General features: G+C 42.5%; 1 protein-coding gene across 2 annotated transcripts in view; it reads left to right on the forward strand.

Annotated features, from left to right (window-relative positions):
• Positions 1–25,312, forward strand: part of LOC134586872 (probable cation-transporting ATPase 13A4) — a 160,051-nt gene that overhangs the window by 96,126 nt on the left and 38,613 nt on the right. For both annotated transcript variants that reach the window (XM_063442773.1, XM_063442774.1), the window contains exons 15-20: positions 4,092–4,160; positions 13,880–14,036; positions 15,857–15,974; positions 17,436–17,560; positions 24,487–24,650; positions 25,166–25,288. In XM_063442773.1, the coding sequence (XP_063298843.1) occupies positions 4,092–4,160; positions 13,880–14,036; positions 15,857–15,974; positions 17,436–17,560; positions 24,487–24,650; positions 25,166–25,288 (756 nt within the window). The remainder of the gene's footprint in view (positions 1–4,091; positions 4,161–13,879; positions 14,037–15,856; positions 15,975–17,435; positions 17,561–24,486; positions 24,651–25,165; positions 25,289–25,312) is intronic.

A 25,312-nucleotide genomic window follows, 5' to 3' on the forward strand; every position in this document is an offset into this window, starting at 1 on the left:
GCCCTAAGGCGGCCACCTGTGCCGCCTTATGGACGCGCCGGCCCTGGGTCCAACGATAAATGACTATGGGGGATAATGTATAATAAACACAGGTTACTGGCTATGGGGGGGGGGTGGTAAATGTATAATAAACACAGGTTACTGGCTATGGGAGGGATAATGTATAATAAACACAGGTTACTGGCTATGGGGGAGATAATGTATAATAAGCACAGGTTACTGGCTATGGGGGGATAATGTATAATAAACACAGGTTACTGGCTATGGGAGGATAATGTATAATAAACACAGGTTACTGGCTATGGGGGAGATAATGTATAATAAGCACAGGTTACTGGCTATGGGGGGATAATGTATAATAAACACAGGTTACTGGCTATGGGAGGATAATGTATAATAAACACAGGTTACTGGCTATGGGGGGGATAATGGTTAATAAACACAGGTTACTGGCTATGGGGGGATAATGTATAATACACACAGGTTACTGGCTATGGAGGATAATGTATAATAAACACAAACACAAAAAAAATAAAAAATGAATGCAGCTTCAGAATTAATCTAAATTGTATGCTGTCTAGGAGGTGGGAGGGTCTGGGAGGGAGGGTCTGCTGCTGATTGGCTAGAATGTGTCTGCTGACTGTGAGGTACAGGGTCAAAGTTTACTCAGTGATGATGAATAGGGGGCGGACCGAACATCGCATATGTTCGCCATCCGTGGCGAATACGAACACACTATGTTTGCCGGGAACTATTCGCCAGCGAACCGTTCAGGATATCACTAGTTACAAAACCAATTCAGAGGTAGAAAAGTGGATAGCGGATAGCAAACTCTTCCTAAACACTGACAAAACTGTTACAGTGATCTTTGGGACTGTACCTAAATTATGTAAACTACAAAATCAACAACTGGGTATCAGAGCAAATTTAAATAGCACACTAACAGCAGTCTGCTCTTTTAAATACCTAGGTATGTTGCTAGACCCCAATCTATCCTTTGGCCTTCACATTGAAAAAATCTCTTCAAAACGTTACCCAAAACTAGGTGCCCTGTATAGAAACAAATCCTGCCTATGCCCTATAGTAAGGAAACAGATTGGGCAACAAATGCTAATTCCAGTCATTGATTATGGGTATGTAGTGTACCCACCCGCACCGCAAACCCACCTTAATAAACTTAATACGTCAAATAATTCGTTCTGCTGCCCTGTACTAGAATGTAATTACTTTACCCAACACTGTGACATGCTAAAAGAGCTAAACCGGCTATCTCTGGAATCCAGACACTCTTCATCTTTCCAGCCTTGTGCATAAGAGCATTTCTGGGAAGCTCCCACCTTACCTGAGTAGAATGCTCTCTCTGGCTGTATCCACCTCCTATAACCTCCGATCCAGTACTAGCACAATATTTAGCATACCGCAATACAAAAATAAAGTGCCGGAAGTAGGCCAAAATCGGGGGTACAGTTCCTCTCCAGGACCAATATACTTCCCCACTGCCAATACAATGTGTAGATTCAGCAGGATAGCACACTGCATAAGATGTGGCAGGCCATCCAGTTGAGTGTCCCCGGTAACTACAATTCCAGGCCTTAAAGGGGATCATGCTAAGTGTCCATGGATCAGCCATCTCCAAAATCTTGAGCCTGCAGTATCCCCATGACTCATTTGTCCCCGAGGCTATATGGACTGATCTCAAGGTGGGCCCCCGGCTCAGAAGTGGAATGGGGCAAAGGAGCAGGTGGAACCGGAGGGGTGAGTACTTGAAGTGCCTCTGGTCAGCAATGAGGTTGAAGCCCAAAACAGTTCCATAGAAAATGGGGCAGCGGTCGGTCATTGTTCGGGAGTTCCTGTGTGAACATCACTATTTTAATTGTATTTGTTAAAGTGATCTAAAAAGTTATGGTTTTCTTCATAGTAAATGCTGCCAGTTTTCGTCTACATTTTCTATTTTAGACTGCCAAATTTATAGTCGCAGAAAAATTATGCCACTTTTTCTGATGGATAATCATGAATCAATTGCATTGGCAAAATGAAAATATATATTTTTTAAAAATCTGATAAATAAACTTCCAATATAATTTGCCAATAATTCTTCAAAATTAAAAAGTAAAGTGTCAACTACACTTTGATAAATCCCCATCATTGTTCCTATAAACTGTAAGTCGAAAAATGGCAGAGATAAGTGTACATTACATAACATCTTACTCAGACACAATCTATAATGGCTGCGAGGTTTAAGGTACAGTTTTATTCCAATAATGATATGATATATAGTGCTGCAGTATGTGTTAGGCTTAATAAAGTATAATAATAGTAATGATATCTAAATGCGTATGTTATTTAATGTCTGTCTTGACTAGGAAGTCACCAGCACAGCCATCCAATATAATTAACACATGTCCACTCTTTTTTTTTTTTGTAGTGCAGGTGAGTACAAACCAGCGTCAAAACGCCACAGCAGCGTACACTTATACAAACAAGCAGAACAGTGGCATGAAAATGTATGCACAGTTTTGTGTTCTAAATAGGCTTAGACTTTCTGACATGTCTCAGAGACAAAGTTGGGTATCAGGATTAAGGAGTTCGTTCAATAATGAGTAATCATGCTGAAAACATGCATAGAAAACGATCTAAAAATAGTCTCATGGATCTTGATATGAACGTGCATAACAATTATAGCTTGAGTAACAAAGGTGGGTCACCTAGCAGTAGTTAAGTTTAGAACGTGAGATACATATAAATGACAATATGAAGTACAAGCTGTGGGTTGCAGCGTAGGTGTCACGTTTAAACAAATTGCTATTCGTACCTAGGTTAACATTGATGCGTGAAGGTAATGTAGTTGCATGAGAAGTATCACTACCTGTTAAGTGTTAGTCCTGGCAAGCTAGGCAATAAATCTGAGTTACATACTGACATATATGCTATATTGTGAGGTCTCTAGGAGTGGCATCGCAGTAACATTTTGACATGTATATACTTAAGCGTAATCAGTAGCTGACAATATTGTGAGTCCACTGGAGATAAACATGGGCAAAAACAATATGACGGGGGCTACAGTAAGGGAACTGCTGCAGTGCTTAACCCCTTAAGGACACATGACATGTGTGACATGTCATGATTCCCTTTTATTCCAGAAGTTTGGTCCTCGAGGGGTTAAAGCAAAGTGCCAAGAGTATCGTGGGAACTGTCTCTCGGGGGGGTGGGTGGGGGAGGGGGAGTGGGGGGTTGCTCCAGGCTGCGTAAACGGGAAAACTTTAACCGCTTAAGAGGTATGCTCCATACCGCGACAGCTGAAAACATGCTCTCAGGGTGCAAAGTCAGGCACTGTATTGGGTGCTTCAGCCTATCCCCAGTGCAGGAATGTCCCAAGATTTGACGTTGTGAGCCTCTTCGATTGTGCCCCTGTGCTGAGATTCAGCTCCAGCGGTAGGCAATCCGATTTGCAGCTGTGACCATAGAGGGTAGAGGTATGCCGTGCTGGTCCCGGGTTCTTGGGTCAGGTGGGGTGCGTGCGTATGGGGCTTGCTTGGTAATCCAGCTCCTGCATGTGTGGGAGCGAGTGCTTGCGCCCGAGCACCATGGTGCCGTTTCCCGCCTTGTTGGGTAGTGCACCTTGGTAAGTCCTTGGGCTTCGTAGCCGCCGCTATTACTCCAATTTCTGGCCGCCAGGCAGGAGCTCATGTCACCCACGTCTGCACTGCTTGGTGGTCAGACTCTGCCCCCAACACATGTCTACTCTTAAAAGCAACTCATAAAGTTGGAAAACGGTCCCTATTGAGACTGGTCTGCTGTTTGTGTCTATGTACATATTGGTTTTAATTTTATATATTAAATAATGAGAGAGTGAATACATGACAGCTGCTGTCTGAGATTGCAACATCCACTTATCTCAGTCAAGCTAGGACACATACACACCATTGTTTTCCTGAGATTATAGTCATTGCCCTGTACAGTCTAGGATATATGCATAGATGTATAGTTCTGTAAATGACATTATTTACAGATGATATTTATGTAATTATTTTTCTGTAAGTGTGCATGTCAGGCTTCTACAAAATATTGTATTTTTTTTTTTTTTTTTCAAGGTGATCGAAGATCTTGAGGAAGAATCTACCCAATCAGTGACTCTAAAACCTGGTCCTAATGAATGCAACGTAAGGCCCAACTATTTTATTTTACTTACAGCAGAAAAGAAAGTAACACATATATTTATTTATTTATTTATTATTGCCATTTATATAGCGCCAACAGATTCCGTAGCGCTTTACAATATTATGAGAGGGGGATTTAACTATAAATAGGACAGTTACAAATAAACTTACAGGAACAATAGGTTGAAGAGGACCCTGCTCAAACGAGCTTACATTCTATAGGAGGTGGGGTGTAAAACACATTAGGACAGGAATTTACAATCAAATAAGGTGGGCTGCCCTTTCGGAGAGGGCAAGAGACAGGTATGTGAGGTAAGGGTTAGTCTTGGAGGCCATAAGCTTTCCTAAAGAGATGGGTTTTAAGGCACTTCTTAAAAGATGCAAGACTAGGGGAGAGTCTGATGGCGGTAGGCAGGCTATTCCATAGGAAGGGAGCCGCCCGCGAGAAGTCCTGCAAGCGCGAGTTGGCCGTACGAGTGCGGACAACGGACAGGAGGTGGTCACGGGCAGAACGGAGAGACCGAGAAGGGACATACCTATGGATCTGTGAGGAGATATAAGAGGGGCTAGAGTTGTTCAGTGCTTTATAGGTGTGAGTTAGTACCTTGAATTGACTCCTATAGCATACAGGAAGCCAATGTAAGGACTGGCAGAGGGGTGAGGTGTGAGAGAAACGACTAGAGAGGAAAATCAATCTAGCAGCAGCATTCATTACGGACTGTAAGGGTGCAGTACGGCTATTGGGGAGACCAATCAGGAGAGGGTTACAATAATCCATGCGGGAAATTACTAGAGCATGGACAAGCTCCTTGGTAGTATCTGGTGCAAGAAAGGGGCGGATGCGGGCTATGTTTTTAAGATGGAATCTACAGGATTTGGCAACATGCTGGATGTGAGGCTCAAAGGTGAGACCAGAGTCAAGTATGACGCCAAGACAGCGCGCTTGCAAGGATGGACTGATGTTGGTACCACAAACTTGGAGGGAGAGCGAAAGAGGAGGATCAGTATTAGGAGGAGGAAAGACAAGGAGCTCAGTTTTTGAGAGATTGAGTTTCAGAAAGCGGGAGGACATCCAGTCAGAGATGGAAGAAAGGCAAGCAGTGACACGTTGCAGGACGGCAGGGGAGAGGTCCGGGGAGGAGAGATATAGCTGGGTGTCATCAGCGTACAGGTGGTAGTGAAATCCAAAAGAGGTAATAAGTTTGCCAAGAGAGGCAGTATAAAGAGAAAATAGAAGGGGACCAAGGACGGAGCCTTGGGGAACTCCTACTGAGACAGGGCAAGGGGAGGAGGTATCATTAGAAAAGGAGACACTGAATGAGCGTTGGGAGAGATAAGAGGAAAACCATGAGAGGACAGAGTCACAGAGACCAAGCGATTGAAGAGTTTGAAGAAGGAGAGCATGATCAACGGTGTCAAAGGCCGCTGAGAGGTCAAGAAGAATTAGTATGGAGTAGTGGCCTTTGGATTTAGCTGCGATTAGGTCGTTAGTAACTTTGATAAGGGCAGTCTCTGTAGAGTGGAGAGGGCGGAAGCCAGATTGAAGAGGGTCAAGGAGAGAGTTGGAATTGAGGAAATGAGACACACGGGTGAAGACAAGTCTTTCCAGAAGCTTTGAGGAAAAAGGGAGCAGGGATATGGGACGGTAGTTAGAGGGGGTGGATGGGTCGAGGGATGGTTTTTTTAGTATAGGTACTACAGTGGCATGTTTAAGGTCAGCAGGGACGATGCCAGAGGAGAGCGAGCAGTTGAAGATGTGTGTTAGAGAAGGCACGAGACAAGTGGAGAGAGATCTAATAAGGTGAGATGGGACAGGATCGAGCGGGCAAGTGGTGGGGCGAGAGGAGCAAAGAAGAGCAGCCACCTCTTGGTCAGTAGCTGGGGAGAATGTCTGAAGGGTAGGAAGGGCATGATCTATGTGTGATTGAGAAACAGAAAGGCAAGGAGGGGAGAATTCTTTCCTTAGCTGTTCAATCTTGTCAGTGAAGTAACATGCGAAGTTATCAGCAGTAAGGTTAGTTTTGGGGGTGGCCACAGCAGGGCGAAGAAGAGAATTAAAGGTGTGAAAGAGACGCCTGGGGTTGCGGGAACATGAACTAATGAGAGTGGAAAAATAGGACTGTTTGGCAAGGGCAAGGGCTGCACTGTATGAACACAATATGAATCTATAATGGAGAAAGTCTGATTGTGTACGAGACTTCCTCCAGGAGCGTTCAGCACAACGGGAGCATCTTTGCAGGTAGCGCGTTGATTTAGTATGCCATGGTTGGGGGCGGGTCCTCCTCGAGGTGCTTGTTTGGAGTGGCGCTGCAGTGTTCAAGGCAGATGTAAGAGTAGAGTTATATATGGAGATGGCCTGTGAAGGACAGGAGAGGGAAGGGATGGACAGCAGTTGTGAATCAATGTCAGCTGACAACTGTTGGAGATCAAGAGAATTAAGGTCCCTCCTGAGTTGAGGGGGGTTAGGCTGAGGTTTTTGGGTGAGGGGGTATGTGAGAGCAAATGATAAGAGGTGGTGATCAGAGAGTGGATATGGAGTGTTGCAGATATTAGATACTGTACATGCATATATCATTAAACACACTCGTCATAAATGTGCTTTAAAAAAATAAATAAAAAGTAAAATAATAATTACAAAATAAAAATAAAAAAAGAATAAAAAAATAAACAGTCGTTATATATGGACTAACACAAAACTCAGCACTAACTGTAACCAGTTATCTATTAGGACTTCAAATTAATTAGCCTTTATAAAACTACTTTTCTCACCCATTTTAACCATACTGCTCCAGAACCAATATAACATCCAATAAAAGGCTGAACTTTATGGACGCATGTCTCTTTTCAGCTATGTAACTATGTAATAAAGCAGTGTTTTTTTTTTTTTTTACATTTTACAGAGAAGTAACCCTCCAAGTCTAAAAATAAATTCTGAAGTACCACTGCCTTATTATTATTATTATTATTATTATTATTATTATTAATATTATTGCCATTTAGCGCCAACAGATTCCGTAGTGCTTTACAATATTATGAGAGGGGGGATTTAACTGTAAATAGGACAGTGACAAGAAAACTTACAGGAACGATAGGTTGAAGAGGACCCTACTCAAACGAGCTTACATTCTATAGGAGGCTGGGTGTAAAACACAATAGGACAGGAAATAGCAAACAAATAAGGTGGGAGTGAAGCAGAGCTGGAGGAGAGAGTAGAGTGCTGCCCTTTAGGAGAGAGCAAGAGACAGGTATGTAAGGTAGAGGTTACTCTGGGAGGCCATAAGTTTTCCTAAAGAGATGGGTTTTAAGGCACTTCTTAAATGATTGAAGACTAGGCGAGAGTCTGATGGCGGTAGGCAGGCTATTTCATAGGAAGGGAGCTGCCCGCGAGAGCCTTGAAAAAGTTATTTCTTTAAATGCCAAATGAAATATGTAGATACTTGTATTTAAATTCATCCTATATTGGAGAAAAAGCCTGATTAAAGGTGGTAGAGAATATTTTTAGAATATGACATAATGTGAATATTGTGTATGCAAGGAGTGGTGCATGAATTGCTAATATGAATCCTGGTTCCTGGTGGTCCAGTTGGAGAAGCAGCATGTCTGCACCGCCGGTAAATGCTCTTCCATCCAGTGCTGAGAAATGTATCATCATCAAAGCTCTAATACAGTACAGACAAGAGACCAATAAATAAAAAATAACAAAAATCACGGGTTGGTTGAACATATATGTCTACATAAAATCTTGCAAAACCTGCAGTTCTCTTGTCTAAAGCCTTTGCAAGCCTCCCTCTTCTCACCCTGTCCAGACTTTGTGTGTTCTGTCCAATCACAGACTTATCAATGCAGCGCAATAAGAATTTATTTTACGAGGCAGGTGCTCTGAACAATTGTTCCCTCTTGAGTTTAGCTCCACTGAACTAACAGCCAGGGGGTGTAACAACGTTCATTTATAAAACTGTCAATTTCTTTGTGTGAAGAGTGTTTTTTCTTCAATTTACAAAGTGTTTTAGGGGTCTGGGGTATCCCTTTAAGAAATACAGCTTACTAATTAAAGTTGAATGTCCCTAGCATTTCTGTAATGAGTTGTATACCTATGGTCGTTTTTGTGTTGCACCTATGTAGCGGACCAATTACCTTCGCTAATTTCCCTCTCAGCCAGACTGGAACCTTGTGTGATTGTAGCTCCAGTAACTAGACAAGACATAGTTCTGGCAGTCATCTGATTTATTCAGACAAGACACTCCATACAAAGTATTACAAGCCACTCCCTGGCATCACTGTGTCTGGGAGATTATTGAGTCAAAGAACGGTAACTATTATTTCTCAGTTACAGGGAACCATACACAAAATATTAAAAATCCCCCAAAAGCACCTCAAATATCCACAGGAAGCTCACATGCATTATATCCTAGGATATCCCTGATCTGAGCGCCCAGGTTGTCCAAATAGTGTTTCGATTTGTTCGGTGGAATCGACAATGATTGACCGGTTGACCATGAGCGGGGAAGCCCAAAAGCATTCCATAAACAATGGGGCAGTGCACGGTCAATGTTCGGGAGTTCCTGTGCGAACACCAAAATAGGCTCCCCTTGGCTTTTAGGAAGCGAATGCTCACCCTAGTCGATGGCATATTTCTCCCGAAGAGTGCTCTCCTTGCTGGTATGGGAGCAGAGCAGGCAGCGGAATTGTATCCGAAAAGGGTTCCAGATGCTCGATGACCATGTCCCACTGCCTGTCTTCGGGAGACAAAATGGCCACCATTCCTTAGACCATGTTTGTTCGGTTATGCGAAATGTCGGCCACCCAGGCAAAGTACTAATTAAATTAATTGGTTCCTTTGCGGTTAACAAGCCAGGGGGTGGTCTGTGTTTGGCCTGTATAAAAAGGGGAAGTGGGGGTCCCCGTTCGGGATCGGGTAGGATAACTCCCAAAAGTAATAAAGTTTATAACAGTCAGATAACTGTATGTTCCGCCACAAGCTACCACATGTCCTTTTTCGATAGCTATTTCACATCCACTTGCTTTCTTCTAATATACGCTTATTTCAGTTTGGGTCCATAACCTGTTGGCTATGTTTGTTGGAATGGCATAAACAGGAGTCAAAATATGAACTCAAGATCATCAAAATTTAGCTGATAAAACCACAGCTTGGTTTTTATCCATGAAAACTGTTTATTCTAATCATTTGGAGAAAAATGATAAAATAAACAATCAAACATCAGATTGTTTACAACCAGTAATTACAGTTCAACAAAGGACACTTTTGGGCATAACTAATTTTATCAATCCTTTTCTGCTAGAAAGCAAATTATTTAATAGGAGAACGCATTGCTAACCAAGTGCTATGATTACTAAAATTACTAAGCAGGTCGGTGAATATCCTAAAGCAGTGGTTCCCAAACCAGTTTTCACAGCCCAACAACAGTCTAGGTTTTGTCAGGGTCTCCATTGGAATAAAAAAGGGAAATGCATAAATCCTGGTTTGTTGGTGGGACATGAGGACTGGTTTGGGAGCCACAGTCCTAAAGATTCAAACTATTAACACCTTAAGACCGGAGGGCGTACTATTACGTCCTTTTTAAAGCGGCTCTAAGCGCCGCAGGGCGTAATAGTACGCCCTCCGTTTTTTTTTCACTTACCCGGTCGCCGGCGATCGCGGTTGGGAGCCCAGGGAGCCCCCCGCGGCACTTCTGCCCTCTTCAGCCCCCCCGGGCCATATGAGAGTGAGGTCCTTGCGAGAACCTCAACAATCACATGGCCGGGATAGCTGCCTGGTGCATTGCCAGCAGGGGGACTAACTGTAATGACAGTCCCCCTGCTGGCTGAAATCAAATAATAAAAAGTTAAAACAGTGTAAAAAAAAAATATATACTATGATTACCTGTTAAATTTAAAGTTACTTGTTATTATACACAGTTCAGGACACGTTCCGAAATGTCTGTGCTGAACGAAGTCGTTTTAAACTTAAAAGCAGACGAAACTCAAGCCAATTAGGCCACATAACGACATTTCATGCTTGTCTTGACAAAAGCTTTATATCGGACTTCATGTCAATGTCACTTGTTTATCCTAAGCTTTATGTTACTGTTATATGTGTTTCCATGAGACCTGCGTGTCTATTACGTTATATCTTGACCATCCTGCTGTAATTTGAATTGAAGACACTACAGTAAAATGTATTACAACGATGATATCGCCAGTAAAAGTGACGTTTTTGCATTTTTCACGCACAAACAGCACTTACACGGACGATAAGCAAAGTCTCCCGAGTAGAACAGTACCCCTCATGTACAGGTTTTATAGTGTTTTCAAAAATTACAGCGTCAAATATAAGGCTTGTGTTTCATTTTTTTCACTTAAAAATTCGCCAGATTGCTTACGTTGCCTTTGTGACCCTATGGTAGCCCAAGAATGAAAATTACCCCTATGATGGCATACTATTTGCAATAGTCGACAACCCAAGGAATTGCAAATGGGGTATGTCCAGTCTTTTTTAGTAGCCACTTAGTCACAAATACTGGCCAAAATTTGTGTTTTTTGCATTTTTCCACACACAAACAAATACTAACGCTAACTTTGGCCAGTGTTTGTGACCAAATGGCTACTAAAAAAGACTGGACATACCCCATTTGCAATACCTTCGGTCGTCTACTATTGCAAATGGTATGCCATTATGGATGTAAATTTATTTCCTGGGCTACTATACAGTCTCAAAGGCAACGTAACCAATCTGTCGAATTTCAATTTCAAATGTAACACGCTATATTTGACCCTGTAACTTCCCAAAACACCATAACACCTGTACACGTGAGACTTTGCTGAATACAAATTTGTGTATTTTATTGCAGTAAAAGCAAACAGCATTATGACATTGACAGTTAAAATGTCATGTAGAACTAAAAAAAATAAAAATAAAATCGTATTTTCTCCCATTTTTTTCATATTAAATTATGTTTCATAGCTAAATATTTGATATTAAATGAAAGCCCTGTTTCCCCTGAATAAAATGATATATAATAAGGGGGGGGCATTTAATATGAAAGAGGTGAATTACCGTTGGACAGACATATAGCGCAAATGCCAGGTTTTGTTTACATTTTGTTTCGTTCACAACTTGTACATTTGGCTGCGGTCTTAAGGGGTTAACAGATCTTTTATCTTGATAACTTGCATAATATTTAATTTGTTATCTCTTTACCCACGTTTGAACATGAGCAAATTGTATAGGACGTTTTTCTCCAGTTTTAACACGCTCATGCTAATCTGATATTTTTAGGCAATGACTCAGGGGTTTACAAATTTGCTGAGTGATCCAATACTTAGAAGTTACATATTGCAAAACACGTTTTGAGATGTGCTTTCATTAATGGGATACTCTAAGCACAACTATAGACTAATTAATAGGTTTTGGCATGTCAATCATGCTCTTGCTCTCTCACTTCTAAATCCATTTAGGAGTTAAATTACTTTGTCTATGCAGCCCTAGCCACACCTCCCCTAACTGAGATTCAAAGAGCCTCCCTTTTTAAATTCTTTATTTGTATTCGACCTGGGTGCTGTATATACGGTCATCCAAGGTTACATACTTGTTAGGATACAAATCCCATAATGCATACATAAGCAAAGAAAGAATGTTTTGTGTCAAACAGCATTGTACTATCAGATGCCCGTGTCTGTAGAGTCGACTGAGCGAGCGGTTCTATCAGTCAATGGTTCCCCTGTTTGTTTGTTTGCCTTGTGCACTGTTCCCATTGAGGTGCTCAGTGGCCCTCTGTGGGGGCTGATCAGGTGTTGTTTCTTAGTGGTTTCGTGTTATGAGTGACTTGCTTGCCCTGAGAGATCGTCTTATAATGCTTTGTTTGTGGATCGAAGTTTCGGTTCACGTAGAACGTATACCTTAGGCTCTACGGATACAGTAATAGACAGAAAAGAAGGCAGAAAGAGAGGTGGGGTGGGAGAAAAAGAGGGGGGGGGGTAGGGGTGATGGGACCTAGAGTGTGTTGGCCATGTTGGGGTGTTTTAGGTGAGACTGGCCAGGTTGGAGCTTTCCCATGGTTCCCATATCTTCTGAAAGGCTTTCAAGGTGCCTCTTAATCTAGCCGTTAAGTTATCCATTAGGTGGACTTCTTTAATCCGCCTTATCACCCCGGCCCTGGACGGTATGGTTGGTTTGAGCCAGCCGGAGGCTATAGATCTCCTGGCGGCCAGAGAGATTTTGTGGATTAGCTTTTGCTCGTGTCTAGACCAACCGTCCATGGTTCTGCTTAATAGAAAGAGCCACGGGTCAAGGTCCGGAGCTCTAGAGAAAATCTGGGTGATTAGGTCTTGTATTTGCTTCCAAAATGTGCCTATTTGCGGGCATTCCCACCACATGTGGATGTACGTTCCCCTCTGGCCGCATCCCCTCCAGCACGTGTCTGTTGGGGTTTTGTGCATTTGGTTCAGCTTCATGTCCTAAAATTGTGATTATAATTATTTATATATTGCCAGCATATTCCACAGTGCTGTACTAGATGTATAAAAAAACAAACCGTAAATTCCAACAAAACATGAATGACATACTGGAACAACATGTGGAGAGGGCCCAGTCCAAACTAGCTTAACCCCTTAAGGACACATGCCATGTGTGACATGTCATGATTCCCTTTTATTCCAGAAGTTTGGTCCTTAAGGGGTTAAAAGGGAATCTACATTAATTAATTAAGGATTTTGTATCTTCTGCTCTGTTAATTAAAGGCCAGTGCAGTCTACTGGGTGTGATTCAAATTTAATTACCCGGGCAGCACAAAAAAAAGCAAACATTTTGTGCTGTAAGGTCGTATAGAAAATGAAACCATTTTTTCCATGGAGGCTGTCTTAGTTTCAGTCAGGGGAGGTGAGGCTAAGACTCTATATAAACAAAGTGCTTTAACTCCTAAATGGCAGAGTATTGAGCAGTGAGACTGCAGGAGCGTGATCCATAAAGTAAAACTGTTTCATTAAAGGGATACTCCAGACTCCCAAAACAAATGCTGAAATGTCGGAACAGTGTCTTTGGTCTGTGGAGGCAACAACTGCCTTGCAAAGACTTCTCATTGAGTTACATTGGGAAGTCTGTGATTGGACAGCTACAGAAAGTCTGGGCAGGTTAGAAGGGAAGGGTATGCAAAGGCAGCAAACAAGAGAACTGCATGTTATGCAGGCTGTATTTAGATATACCCCCATAAGAACATGCATGCATTTAATTATGCCTTTTTAATTGAGGTATATCTATGTAACAGTGATTTTTATTTCATATGTATTTGGGCCGTGGATTGTTTCTGTGCCTAAAGTTTCTCTTTAATCTCCAAAGTATACTGTTTATATGTGGAAAAGGTATTACCGGTATATGTTATTACCGGTCCAAAATCACAAAGCTTTTAAATTATTAGATATGTGGCACTTTTTATTTCCTCCAAATTATTGAAATATGTGAAACAAAAAAACATGTTTTGTTTTTCAGTTACAGTTTTGCTGTATACATTTTTGAATTTATTGTCCTAATTGTTTATTACTGAATAACATGGCCAGGCAAACATAAAACATACATCAATTATTATAATTTTGCATCATTTTAGGATTTAGCTCTTATTAATTATTCCCAAATCCATTCGGAATGCGACTTAAAATGACATATAAACAAAAATCAGTTATTATTGTTTTTACTCTGAGCTATGTAACTATACAAACACATTGTCAAATAGGTCCATGCGGAAGGCATTGCTGTTTTGCAGCAGTTCCCATTCTCATCTGGATTACAACGCATGTCCGTTATCACCCAAGTTCTTAATGAGGTTGGCTATTCAGTATACATGAAAGGAGCTCCTGAGATGGTGGCTTCATTTTGCAAGAAAGATACAGGTACTAATTTTTCAATTTTTTTTTACTTTTTTTTTTTACTTTTTTTTTTTAATGAATCCACTGTTTAATGGCAGGACGTCTGTCTCACACACCGCTTGATACATTAAATATATGTGTTGCAACTACTTCTAGCCTGTCCTTTTTGTTGTCATTGTGAGCAATTATTTTAAAGTTCTTAGTGTAATTTCTTCCTGGTTAAAGTTACGCAAAAACCCTTATTATGATATGAGACATGATGTGTCGTTGGCCCTGAAGGTGTTTAACAAATGGGTGTGCTGTAACTCAACTCAGCTGATCGTCTCTGTGGCATGCATTTACAAACCTGCTGAACTTGACTGTAATCTTCTCCATCCAAAGCTGACAAACTGAATGCACTGCTATCTTGGTGACTTATAAATAAGGGCTAAGTATCTATAATATATCTGGGCAATTTATTACCATTGTGCTGTGTATATTGCTGCTATTATTTGATTATCTTTTGCACTACTGGGTAATGAAAAGCAACTCGGCAAACTAAATAAATAATTATACACAAAAATATTTAGCTTACGTATTAATGCACTACTGGAAAACCGAGCATGACTGTGATTGCTGATTAATGACTTAATTAACCATGGTTGTACTTGAATGAAACTATAATTCAATAAACTACAGAAATAAATTCTTATTGCAACTATCAGAAAAGTACAGTGCAGCAAAATTAGTGCAAGTCAACTAATCAGTGACTTTATAAAGTGCAAACACATGCTGAATGGTAAGCGTAAAATATTACTTTGGCAATAACAGTAGTAAATGTGAATAGCTGTGCAAAATAGAACATTAAAATACTTTGAATTAATATGTAAAAAGTCTCCCCTCACTTAACACAACGCACAAATTAAATATAACTCACTGTGGCAAGTCACCTGAGCAGTGACAGCATAAGATGCAATATACTGGATACACTAATGGGACAATTAGATATATTGTTTAGGAACACAGTGTAAAATAATGTAACACTAGAAATTTATCTAATAGAGCACGGAAATAAATATCTTGTAGTGATGCAAAGTATCATAGGATGCAGTCTTTATTAAGGCACCTCAAGATCAACAAGTCAAAATCGTTACAAGACTCAAAGATCACTGTCAGCTCTATCTATGTCTGAATCGAAACGATGTATGAAACTCACATGCAGACTATTGCTTTGTCTGGGTGTCTCTTAAAGGGACACTCCAGGCACCCACACCACTTCTGCCCATTGGAGTGGTCTGGGTGCCAACTCCCACTACCCTTAACCCTGCAAGTGTAATTATTGCAGTTTTTATAAGCTGCAATATTTACCTTGCAGGGCTATCAGACAGCCACTAGAGGGACTTCCGTGTTCTTCGACCTCCAGCGTTGCCGAAATACTGCTTTCCTATGGGGAGGTCTAATGCCCGTGTGCGGCCAATGCTGCGCATGTGCATTAGGTCTCCCCCGCCGGTTGACGTCAACCGGCGGGGGAGGAGAGTAGGCAGAGCCTGACCCAGCACCGAGGGACATCGGCACTGGACTCCGGTAAGTCACTGAAGGGGTTTTAACCCCTTCAGCAACTTGGGATGGGGGTTGGAGGGAGAGGGACACTGTAGGGTCCTGTAGTGCCAGGAAAAATAATGTTTTGCTGGCACTGGAGAGTACCTTTAATAAGGAAAGTGTATCATATTTCTAGTGCTGCACTCTTTACAAGATACTTTTTTAGTTCTAAATAGATATTTTCTAGATACCGGGTTCTCTAGTTCTTTATGTACACAATCAATAATGTAGCAATTATTTATTTATGTAATTTTTTCGTCAAACAGTTCCAAGTAACTTTTCAGATGAGTTAGAACTTTACACGAAGCAGGGGTTCCGAGTCATTGGATTGGCTTATAAAACACTGGAAGACCAAGAACATTTTAATGTATCTGCTTTAAAAAGGTAAGCATACCATTACAAGTTTTACAGAGGGTAACCAACTATTTTGGCATGTATTTTCTTAGTCCTATTTTAAATTGCTATTGTAAGGGTATGAGATACAGTGGCAGTTATTCTTCCAGACAGTTTTCAATATTTTTTATTTTTTTTAATTATTAATCTAGAATCACTAGACCCTATTGCAAATGTAGGTTTCCATTATAGAATGGCTGCTGGTAAGATTAGGCTGTTACAAATAGGCGATTGAACCCACATATATGAATAAAGAAACACCATAGCAGTATGTAAAAAAAAAAAAAGAAAAGTAGGGGTGTATTGCTGTTCATTAGCAAAGATGGGCTTAGCACTTACAGGGCTGTTTTCTAAAGTCAGAATTGTTGGGAACAATGAAGGAGAAATTAATTTATTCAAAAGATTGTGTGATTGTGTTTCACCTATGTAAATTCCGGTTTGGTGTGTAATGAAAGGGTCCAGCAGATGGAAGCATTTGACAATGTAAGGTGCATCTATATTACTGAAGGATCCTGTAAGCTTGGCCTATTTTCTTTTACATATACTTCATTTATAAATAGATTTCAGTTCAATACTTGATGAAAAGATTATTATATTGAAAAATACTTTTGAGGTTACAGTTGTCCATTAAATTCCAACTGTGTTGCCACTTCACTAGTTTCTATTGTTTATGTTTCTTACCTTAAAGGAACACTATAGTCACCTAAATTACTTTAGCTAAATAAAGCAGTTTTAGTGTATAGATCATTCCCCTGCAATTTCACTGCTCAATTCACTGTCATTTAGGAGTTAAATCACTTTGTTTCTGTTTATGCAGCCCTAGCCACACCTCCCCTGGCTATGATTGACAGAGCCTGCATGAAAAGAAAACTGGTTTCACTGTCAAACAGATGTAATTTACCTTAAATAATTGTATCTCAATCTCTAAATTGAACTTTAAATCACATACTGGAGGCTCTTGCAGGGTCTAGCAAGCTATTAAGATAGCAGGGGATAAGAAAATCTTAATTAAACAGAACTTGCAATAAAGAAAGCCTAAATAGGGCTCTCTTTACAGGAAGTGTTTATGGAAGGCTTTGCAAGTCACATGCAAGGAGGTGTGACTAGGGTTCATAAACAAAGGGATTTACCTCCTAAATGGCAGAGGATTGAGCAGTGAGGCTGCAGGGGCATGTTCTATACACCAAAACTGCTTCATTAAGCTAAAGTTGTTCAGGTGACTATAGTGTTCCTTTAAGAAAGATGTGTAAATATTAATATCTCCTTTGGAGAAATTGTGGTGAAATAATTGGGGAATTTCACATTCCTAGTCAAAACATTCTCAATGTTGGCCATCTTTATAGTGTGGGCATTATTCTTCCCATTTGCATAAACATTTGAATTATCTAGAGGCTGGATTTTCTTGGTGTAATATTTTAATATTACATTTGTGTTGTCTTCTTTTTCTGAAAGGGAGGAAGCAGAGTGCAACCTTAATTTTCTCGGACTATTGGTGCTGGAGAATCGACTAAAGTTAGAAACTAAACCAGTATTAAGGGAGCTTGCGAGCGCCAACATAAGGACGGTCATGATAACAGGTAGTGATGACAAATTCTTTTAAAATGCATAATTATACATTCTAGTGTTTCTTTAAGTGTTTTTTGTTATTTAACTTTGTGAAAGTGTGAGAAGGATATGTAATATTCTACAAAGCACAAAATTCAAGTCACAATCTGTCTTCTTTAGCTCACAGTTTGTAATTTGATTTTCTGTTAACAATTCTCGGTTTCACTGTTTTGTGAATTGGTCACATTTCTATACTAATCTTACATTTCTGCTATATACACCACTTACAGAAAATATTCACACAGTGTTTAGTATGCTTTCTTTGTTGATTTTAATGTTCATGGTTATAAAATGTTAACAATAATTGGTGTGCTTTATTGAATCATAATATATATTTGTCTCATGACTTTTTGCTTAAAGGGACACTGTAGTCACTATAACCATATCTCTTTGAATTGGTTATAGTGTCTTGTGTCCCTTGGCACTATCCCTCCATTCAGTATTAAACCATGTTCGAGCAGTTTACACTAAATAAGTGCCCCTGGCCACCCACAGTCCGGCCCCTTCTTGAAGTGTGGCTATGGCTGAGATTACACACTTTCTTGTTGTCATACCTCCAGTTGGAGCTCTGATAGGCTGAAAGCAGTCAGCCTACCACATCTGCCATTACTGCTCAGGGTAATACTTCCTCATTAGCCAAAGCAGCACAGAAAGGATGGACTCTTGTTGAATTAAAACATAAACTGTTAAATGCTGAATGAAATAACAATACCAGGGCACTCCAGACACTATTACCAGTTTAATGAGATGAAGCTGACACAGTGTTTACAGTCAACCTTTGAGTAATTATTTTGGTAAACAATTTATGCTTTCACTGGCTCCTGTGAGGCATGCTGGCAGCTCTTCGGGGCATCCTACGAACTCAGTCCCTCTCCTGAACCGACCTGGGCCCAACCTACTGCGGGGTAACACTAGACGGGCAGTTGGTATTCGCCACACCAAAAAAGATTGATTGGCAATTGGAGGGGGGGTATGGGGACTTCAGCGAGCCGGCACCCTGGATCCCCTACATACATCTGCGGACTCCCTAATTACTATGAGGGCACAGGAGGTAACGCTACCACTTGGATGGGGGGCTTGGATTCGTGACAAGACAAGCTGTCATAAGACACGTAGGATGACTGATGCACACCCCACGAATACACCTACCCTCCAATATGCTTATACAGTATAAGTCATCACTGACACTATGCCCTAGGACACGAAGCTCCCCGACGACTAGAGGGCCCATTATTACCCTGTCCCGTATTGGCTAACCTTCATGGGTAACATTTTACAGGTACAACGGCCAAACTCAATTGTTTTACAGACCCTAACAGGCACTCATGATGTAGGGGATCAGGGGATAGGACCAGAAACTCTGGCAGACTGTAATTGAATAGGCGGGGAGGTTGGCTGGAAGGGGGGGGGGGGGGGAGGATGGGAGGGCCGGATCACTGTGGTGTGTGGGGGCGGGGACTGGGGGGGGAGAGGGAGGAGAGATATGATGCACCTGTTTAGTTGTACTGTTATACGTGAAAGGTTAATAGAATGTAATCGCACCCTTATTGTTGTTCTGTTACTTATGCATACTACTAATTGGAATGGATCACCCTTAATTGTTTCTAGTATTTCATAATATAAGGGGCCAGGATGTAGGGGCTCCCTTGAACACGTACACACTATCAACTACGTGGCTGGTGCCGAGCCACACACCCCAACCCACGCTCGTGCTTATCCTGCACGGTGGAACCCGGAGGATTCCTGTTACTTGGCCTGGTTGCCAGAGCGGGGCCTCTGCGTTTCTAGCCGTAGCACGAGTCACCTCCCTAGTGGAGGTGGTTCTTCTGAGACACATCTGGTCTCAGCTGTGAAGCCTGTTAGTACAGGCACCCGACTTTCTTCTCTTCCCTTTCTACCCACTCTTGGGTTGCCCCCTTGCCTCCTATCCTACTCAATCTCCTTCCTTCTGTCTCTGGACTTGAAGTGTCTTATCCCTCTAGGCCTCTCCTTGGTCCGCACCGGAGGGGTTGTGGCCCTCCCCGGGGGTCACCTTGCCGCGGCTGGAAAGGTAGTTGGGAGTGGGTGATGCCACCATGGACACCGGCACTGCACCTGGATCCCCTGGTGCTTATCGCCCCGCTCCCCTGTCTGTCCTCACCTTAAATTGTAGAGGTCTGAATATACCGGAACGACGGACCCATTTACTGCGGGAATTGAAAAGGAATCGTATATCGATGGCATTGTTACAGGAAACACACTTTCGAAAAGGGGCTACCCCCAAACTGTACAACAAATCCTACCCAACCAATTACTTCTGCGATCACCCAACAGCACGGAAGGCGGGAGTGGCCATTCTGATCGCAGCGGATCTGGAGTTCCAAAAGTTAGTCTACTTGATCCGCAGGGCCACTTTCTTTTTCTGAAGGGAACGATTGCGGGCATGCTGTATACGTTTGCCACTGCCTACGTACCTAATAGACGACAAGCTCAGTTTTTTAGGGGGACATTAACCCCTTAAGGACACATGACATGTGTGACATGTCATGATTCCCTTTTATTCCAGAAGTTTGGTCCTTAAGGGGTTAAACAAACTAAGCGGCTTTTCCGAAGGTACACTAGTCCTAGGGGGGGACTTCAATGCTTTGTTGGACCCAATCCTAGATTAATCGACAGGACTCAGTAGCATCTCACAACTCAACATACGCTCTATGAAGAGATCACTGGGGGACATGGACCTAGTGGATTGTTGGAGGACCCTACATCCTTCCACTAAAGACTTTACATATTTTTCGGCACTACATGATCGATACTCCAGCATCGATTATATCTTCATTCGCCAAATAGGACTTCAACGACTGATCTCTGCCAAAATAGACCCCGCCACCTGGTCGGATCACGGCACAGTCACTGTGGAACTGGAATTGCCCCTCTTTCGACCCTCTACGTGGTCCTGTAGGCTAAATGAAGCTCTCCTTCTTGATCCTGAGACGTGAATACAAATTACCCAAGCACTGGAACAATACTTCCGGGATAACGACACACCGGATACGTCCCCGATTTCAATATGGGAGGCCCACAAAAGCGTCATCAGGGGCCTGCTTATCCAAATAGCCTCCAAAAAGAAAAAAGCTGCCGCACGGGATATGGCGGATCTTTACAAGTCCATTTCGGACCTGGAACAACGACATAAACGATCCCAGTTGATGGAGACATATGGGGAACTCATGCAGGCCAGGCAACAATTAAGAGACCTTCTCACGAAACGTTACCTCAGATCCCTACACCACTCCAAGGGGTTCTTCTATACCCATGCCAACAAGGGAGGGAAATACCTGGCGCGTCTCTTGAAGGGAAACGCACCCCGCTCGCAGGTCTGCGCCTTACGCCTTTCGTCAGGCGCCACGACGATCTTCCCGAACGAGATTGCGGGAGAATTTAGGAAATATTACAACTTGCTTTATAATATACATGCACCTGATGGACATGATGATTCGGACGCGGAGGAGGCCCGGATGCGGGACTACCTACAGGAATCTATCACGAGAACCATCAGCCAAGATACAGCAGAGGTACTGGATGCCCTAATCTCTGAGGAGGAACTCTCGGCTGCCTTGAAATCGGCCATGAAGGGTAAATCTCCAGGCCTGGACGACTTCTCCGTAGGGTATTATAAAACATTCTCATCCATATTGCTACCATGGTTCACAAAAGCTCTTAACGCGGTCACTGTTGGGGAGAATCTCGGGGCAGAATCTCAGGCGGCTATAATAACTGTTATACCGAAACCTGGGAAGGACCCGATGATATGTGGCAACTATCGCCCAATCTCCCTGCTGAATGTGGACAGCAAACTATTCACTAAGGCTTTAGCGACTAGGCTCCGATCAGTCCTACCAAACGGGATTCATACCCGGTCGAGAGGCACGAGATAGTACCCTGAGGGCATTTGCGATACAACATGGAGCTAGTGCAACCCCTCCTCTTCCTCTCCACGGACGCCAAAAAGGCATTCGACCGGGTGAGATGTCGATATATGCTTGCCACTCTCTGTAAAATGGGGGTTGGACAGAGACTCCTCACATGGATTCGGGCATTGTACCACAAACCACGGGCAGTGGTGCATGTGAATGGGGCACTCACCACTGACTTCGCAATCTCCAATGGCACGAGGCAGGGATGCCCATTGTCGCCATTGCTATTTGCCATGTCCCTGGAACCCCTGCTCCAAACTGTCAGACAACATCCTGACGTTACTGGATATTCCTGGCAAGGAGCGGAACATAAAGTAGCCCCCTACCCGGATGATCTTTTATTTTTCATCGCCTCACCGCGAACCACGATGCCCTGCTTGATGGATGCAATAGCACAATTCGGTAAGATATCGGGTTTTAAACTTAACCTGTCCAAATGCAAAGTGCTTTACATCACCATCCCTGACGCGGAATATCGGCTCTGGACTCTCTGTTCCCTTTCTGATGGTGCTACTGTAAGATGAGATATCTTGGGATCTGGATCACATCAGACCCGGGGGAACTCTACTCTCAAAACTTCGACCCACTACTGAAGACGGTCCTGGCGGATATGGAGAGATGGGCATATCCACATATATCGTGGTTCGGAAGAATTGCAGTTCTTAAAATGAACATCCTACCCAGGCTCTTGTACTCGTTTCAGACACTCCCATTGTCTCTACCCTCACACTTTTTCTCCACACTGAGGTCAGCAGTCATTCATTATGTTTGGAAAGGGGAGAGACCGAGACTCTGACACGACTTGCTCTGCTTACCGAGGCACCGGGGTGGGCTAGCACTTCCTGACTTTAGATGTTACCACCAAGACACAGTCCTTCAGCGCATTCTGGAGTGGCATGCTGCCACACACCGAAAACAATGGGTGGCACTAACCAGGGATGGACAAGAGGCTCGTTTAAAATCTGCCATATGGGCGGGAGGCCCCAAAGTTGGTAGCAGAGGGGAGTCAGGAGGAATAATTGCTCAAACGCTTACCAGCTGGAAACTCTTAAGAGACCAACCCCATATTTCACCTATACCCAGTCCATTACTCCCTATTGCCCACAATCCGGCGATAGGTGGGGGATTCCCGTCGAGAGCATGGCCCTTTGCGGAGGGTCGTGAACATGTACCCATCTCCACGGTCTTGCGAGACGGCGCCCTACGATCCCTGGACTCTCTACTAGGAGAGACGCCCCTGATCCTGCTATGCTACATGCAGGTGAAGCACTTTTACGATACCATACGCAATAAGGAACGACTGCACAGGGACCTCATGTGGTTCGAAACAAGATGCGACAGAGTCTCCTCGCTGGACAGAACGGTAGCCACCCTCTACCAATTCCCTTTTGGTGGGATATCTGACGGAGAATGATACCTTCCGCAGACAATGGGAGACATTACTGGACACCACCTTTGAGGGTGCTTTGTTATGGCAACATAAAGCTCCATAAGCACCCAGTACCAAGAAACAAATTACAAACTAATCACACTCTGGTATAGAACCCCAACACTGCTCCATAGAATCTTCCCAGCGACGCCCCCAACATGCTGGAGATGCCTCGAGGAGAGGGGCACAATAATACATATATGGTGGGAATGTCGCCTTATAGTCCCGTATTGGGAGATGATCAGGGAAAAGATAACCGAAATCGTGGGAGAAACGACGGAATGGACAGCGGCTTTGCCCCTTCTACATATCTCGAAGCTGTCGATTGCCATGTACAAAAAATCGATCTTACGTAATTTACTCAATGCGGCCAAAGCCCTGATTCCGCTATATGGGAAAAAGACGGAGGCGCCAAGAGTAGAGGACTGGATTCGTAGGGTGGAGGACATTCAGGGAGCGGAGGCGATACAGGCCACATTGCTTGGTAGGGAGGACAGGCATGCGGAGCTGTGGCGACCGTGGTTCACGTTTGTGTCCTGTGACCGATAGGACACAGTGGAGCGAGCAGGGGGGTGCGTGGGGGGGGGGGTGGCGGGCCCCACGGGGCGTGACCATGCCTGCCTGCTTCACTCTATTTTACCCTGCCTCTTGGTAGGCTGGGGGGCAAACCTTCTAACTCTTCTCCTTCTTCACATTCCTCTAATTCTTCTAATTCTTCTTTCTTCTCTACTAAATTACCTCTGGTATTCACCTGCAAACTTTACACACGAGCGAGCTCATGGACATGACAATCTCACGTTCCTATGAAGAGCCTACACCCTGACTGGTGAACACGGACAATAGGCACAATATTCACCTCTCTCACATCTATTTAGGTTTCCACTGAGGACATGGGGACCTATGCACACACTTGGAGGGGGGGACAGTTAGAGCGGATGGAGCGGCGAAAAAAAAAAAACCTGTATTCAGTGGCAACACACACATGCCTGTATCTATATATAATGGGTGGCCTAGTCGCCACACAGAGCTCCTTGACAAATAGCCATATCAGCTCTGGCTCGGACCCCACTAGAGTGTGACATTCCTAAAACTACCCCATGCGAAACGCTATGGTTTGCAGGATACACCCGCGACATACAATACACTAAGGATTGGTCCATGGCTACGCACATTGGTGCCAGGAGGAGAAAGGTAGTAATGCATCGTGTAATGTGCTGTTTGTTGTTCTACATACATATGTTTGAAATATCTGGACTCTTCAAGCCCGGTACAGCACTGTATGTTAATCAATACACAGACTATATGTGACCTTATTTTGTTATGAACATTGAGGACCTGCGAGTCCTTACTGATGCCAATAATTGTACTGATAAATGCCGCTTCTAACTTCACGAATCTTCAATAAAACAGATTTAAAAAAAAAAAAAAAAAATTATGCTTTCAATTTTTCATTTACATTTGACATTGTATACAGTGTGCAATATATGTTTTACTCAATAAAATATCTGCCATGCAGGAGATAATCTCCAGACAGCTGTTACTGTTGCTAAAAACTGTAGAATGATCGCTGAAGGAAGCAGTGTTATTCTGATTGACGCAAAGGAACCCAATGGATCCAACCTGCAATCTGTCACATGGACCCTGGTACAAGGTAGCAAGACAAAAGTTTCTGAGTTAAAGGTAGGTAAGGGTTGCATTGAACAGAAGATTGTGGCTGAAATATTTTTTTTTATTTTACTGTATGTTATTCAAGGTGACATGAACGTAGAATGTCACAGAATACTTATATTCCACGCTAATATTTTCTGCCATTTTAAAGAACAATATACAAAAAACAAATATAATTATTTCAGCTTTTCTATTTTTGCAAAAATTACTAAATCAATTTAAATGCACAAATACTAATTTAATGTCTCCCATTTTGACGCTGGAATGATAAAATATTTACCCTTCTAGTTTCACAACTTCAACACAGACCTTCTTTTTTTCTTGTTCTCTAGCTACTCAAAATTAATTTTTGTTTTAATATAAGGCAATGAAAGGTGTCAAGTTGTTGCTATGCTTTACACAACATGGTTTTGAAAATGTAAAAAAATTAAAGAAAAAAAGATATTGTAACTTTAACCACCGCATATCACATAGTATGTGGAGGATCATTCTGTAGGTGAAGTCTTACATTTTCTTTTCATTTCTAGGAAATTTGCCTGAACATTGAAGATGCGCCGATAAGTTACAATGATAAGCCTCAATACCATTTTGCCATGACTGGTAGCTCTTACCAAGTTCTATCTCACTATTATAAAAATCTCCTTGAGAAGGTAATAACACATTTCCTCAACGGG

This window comes from Pelobates fuscus, chromosome 2 (genome assembly GCF_036172605.1).
Source record: "Pelobates fuscus isolate aPelFus1 chromosome 2, aPelFus1.pri, whole genome shotgun sequence".
Classification (NCBI taxonomy): Eukaryota; Metazoa; Chordata; class Amphibia; order Anura; family Pelobatidae; genus Pelobates; species Pelobates fuscus.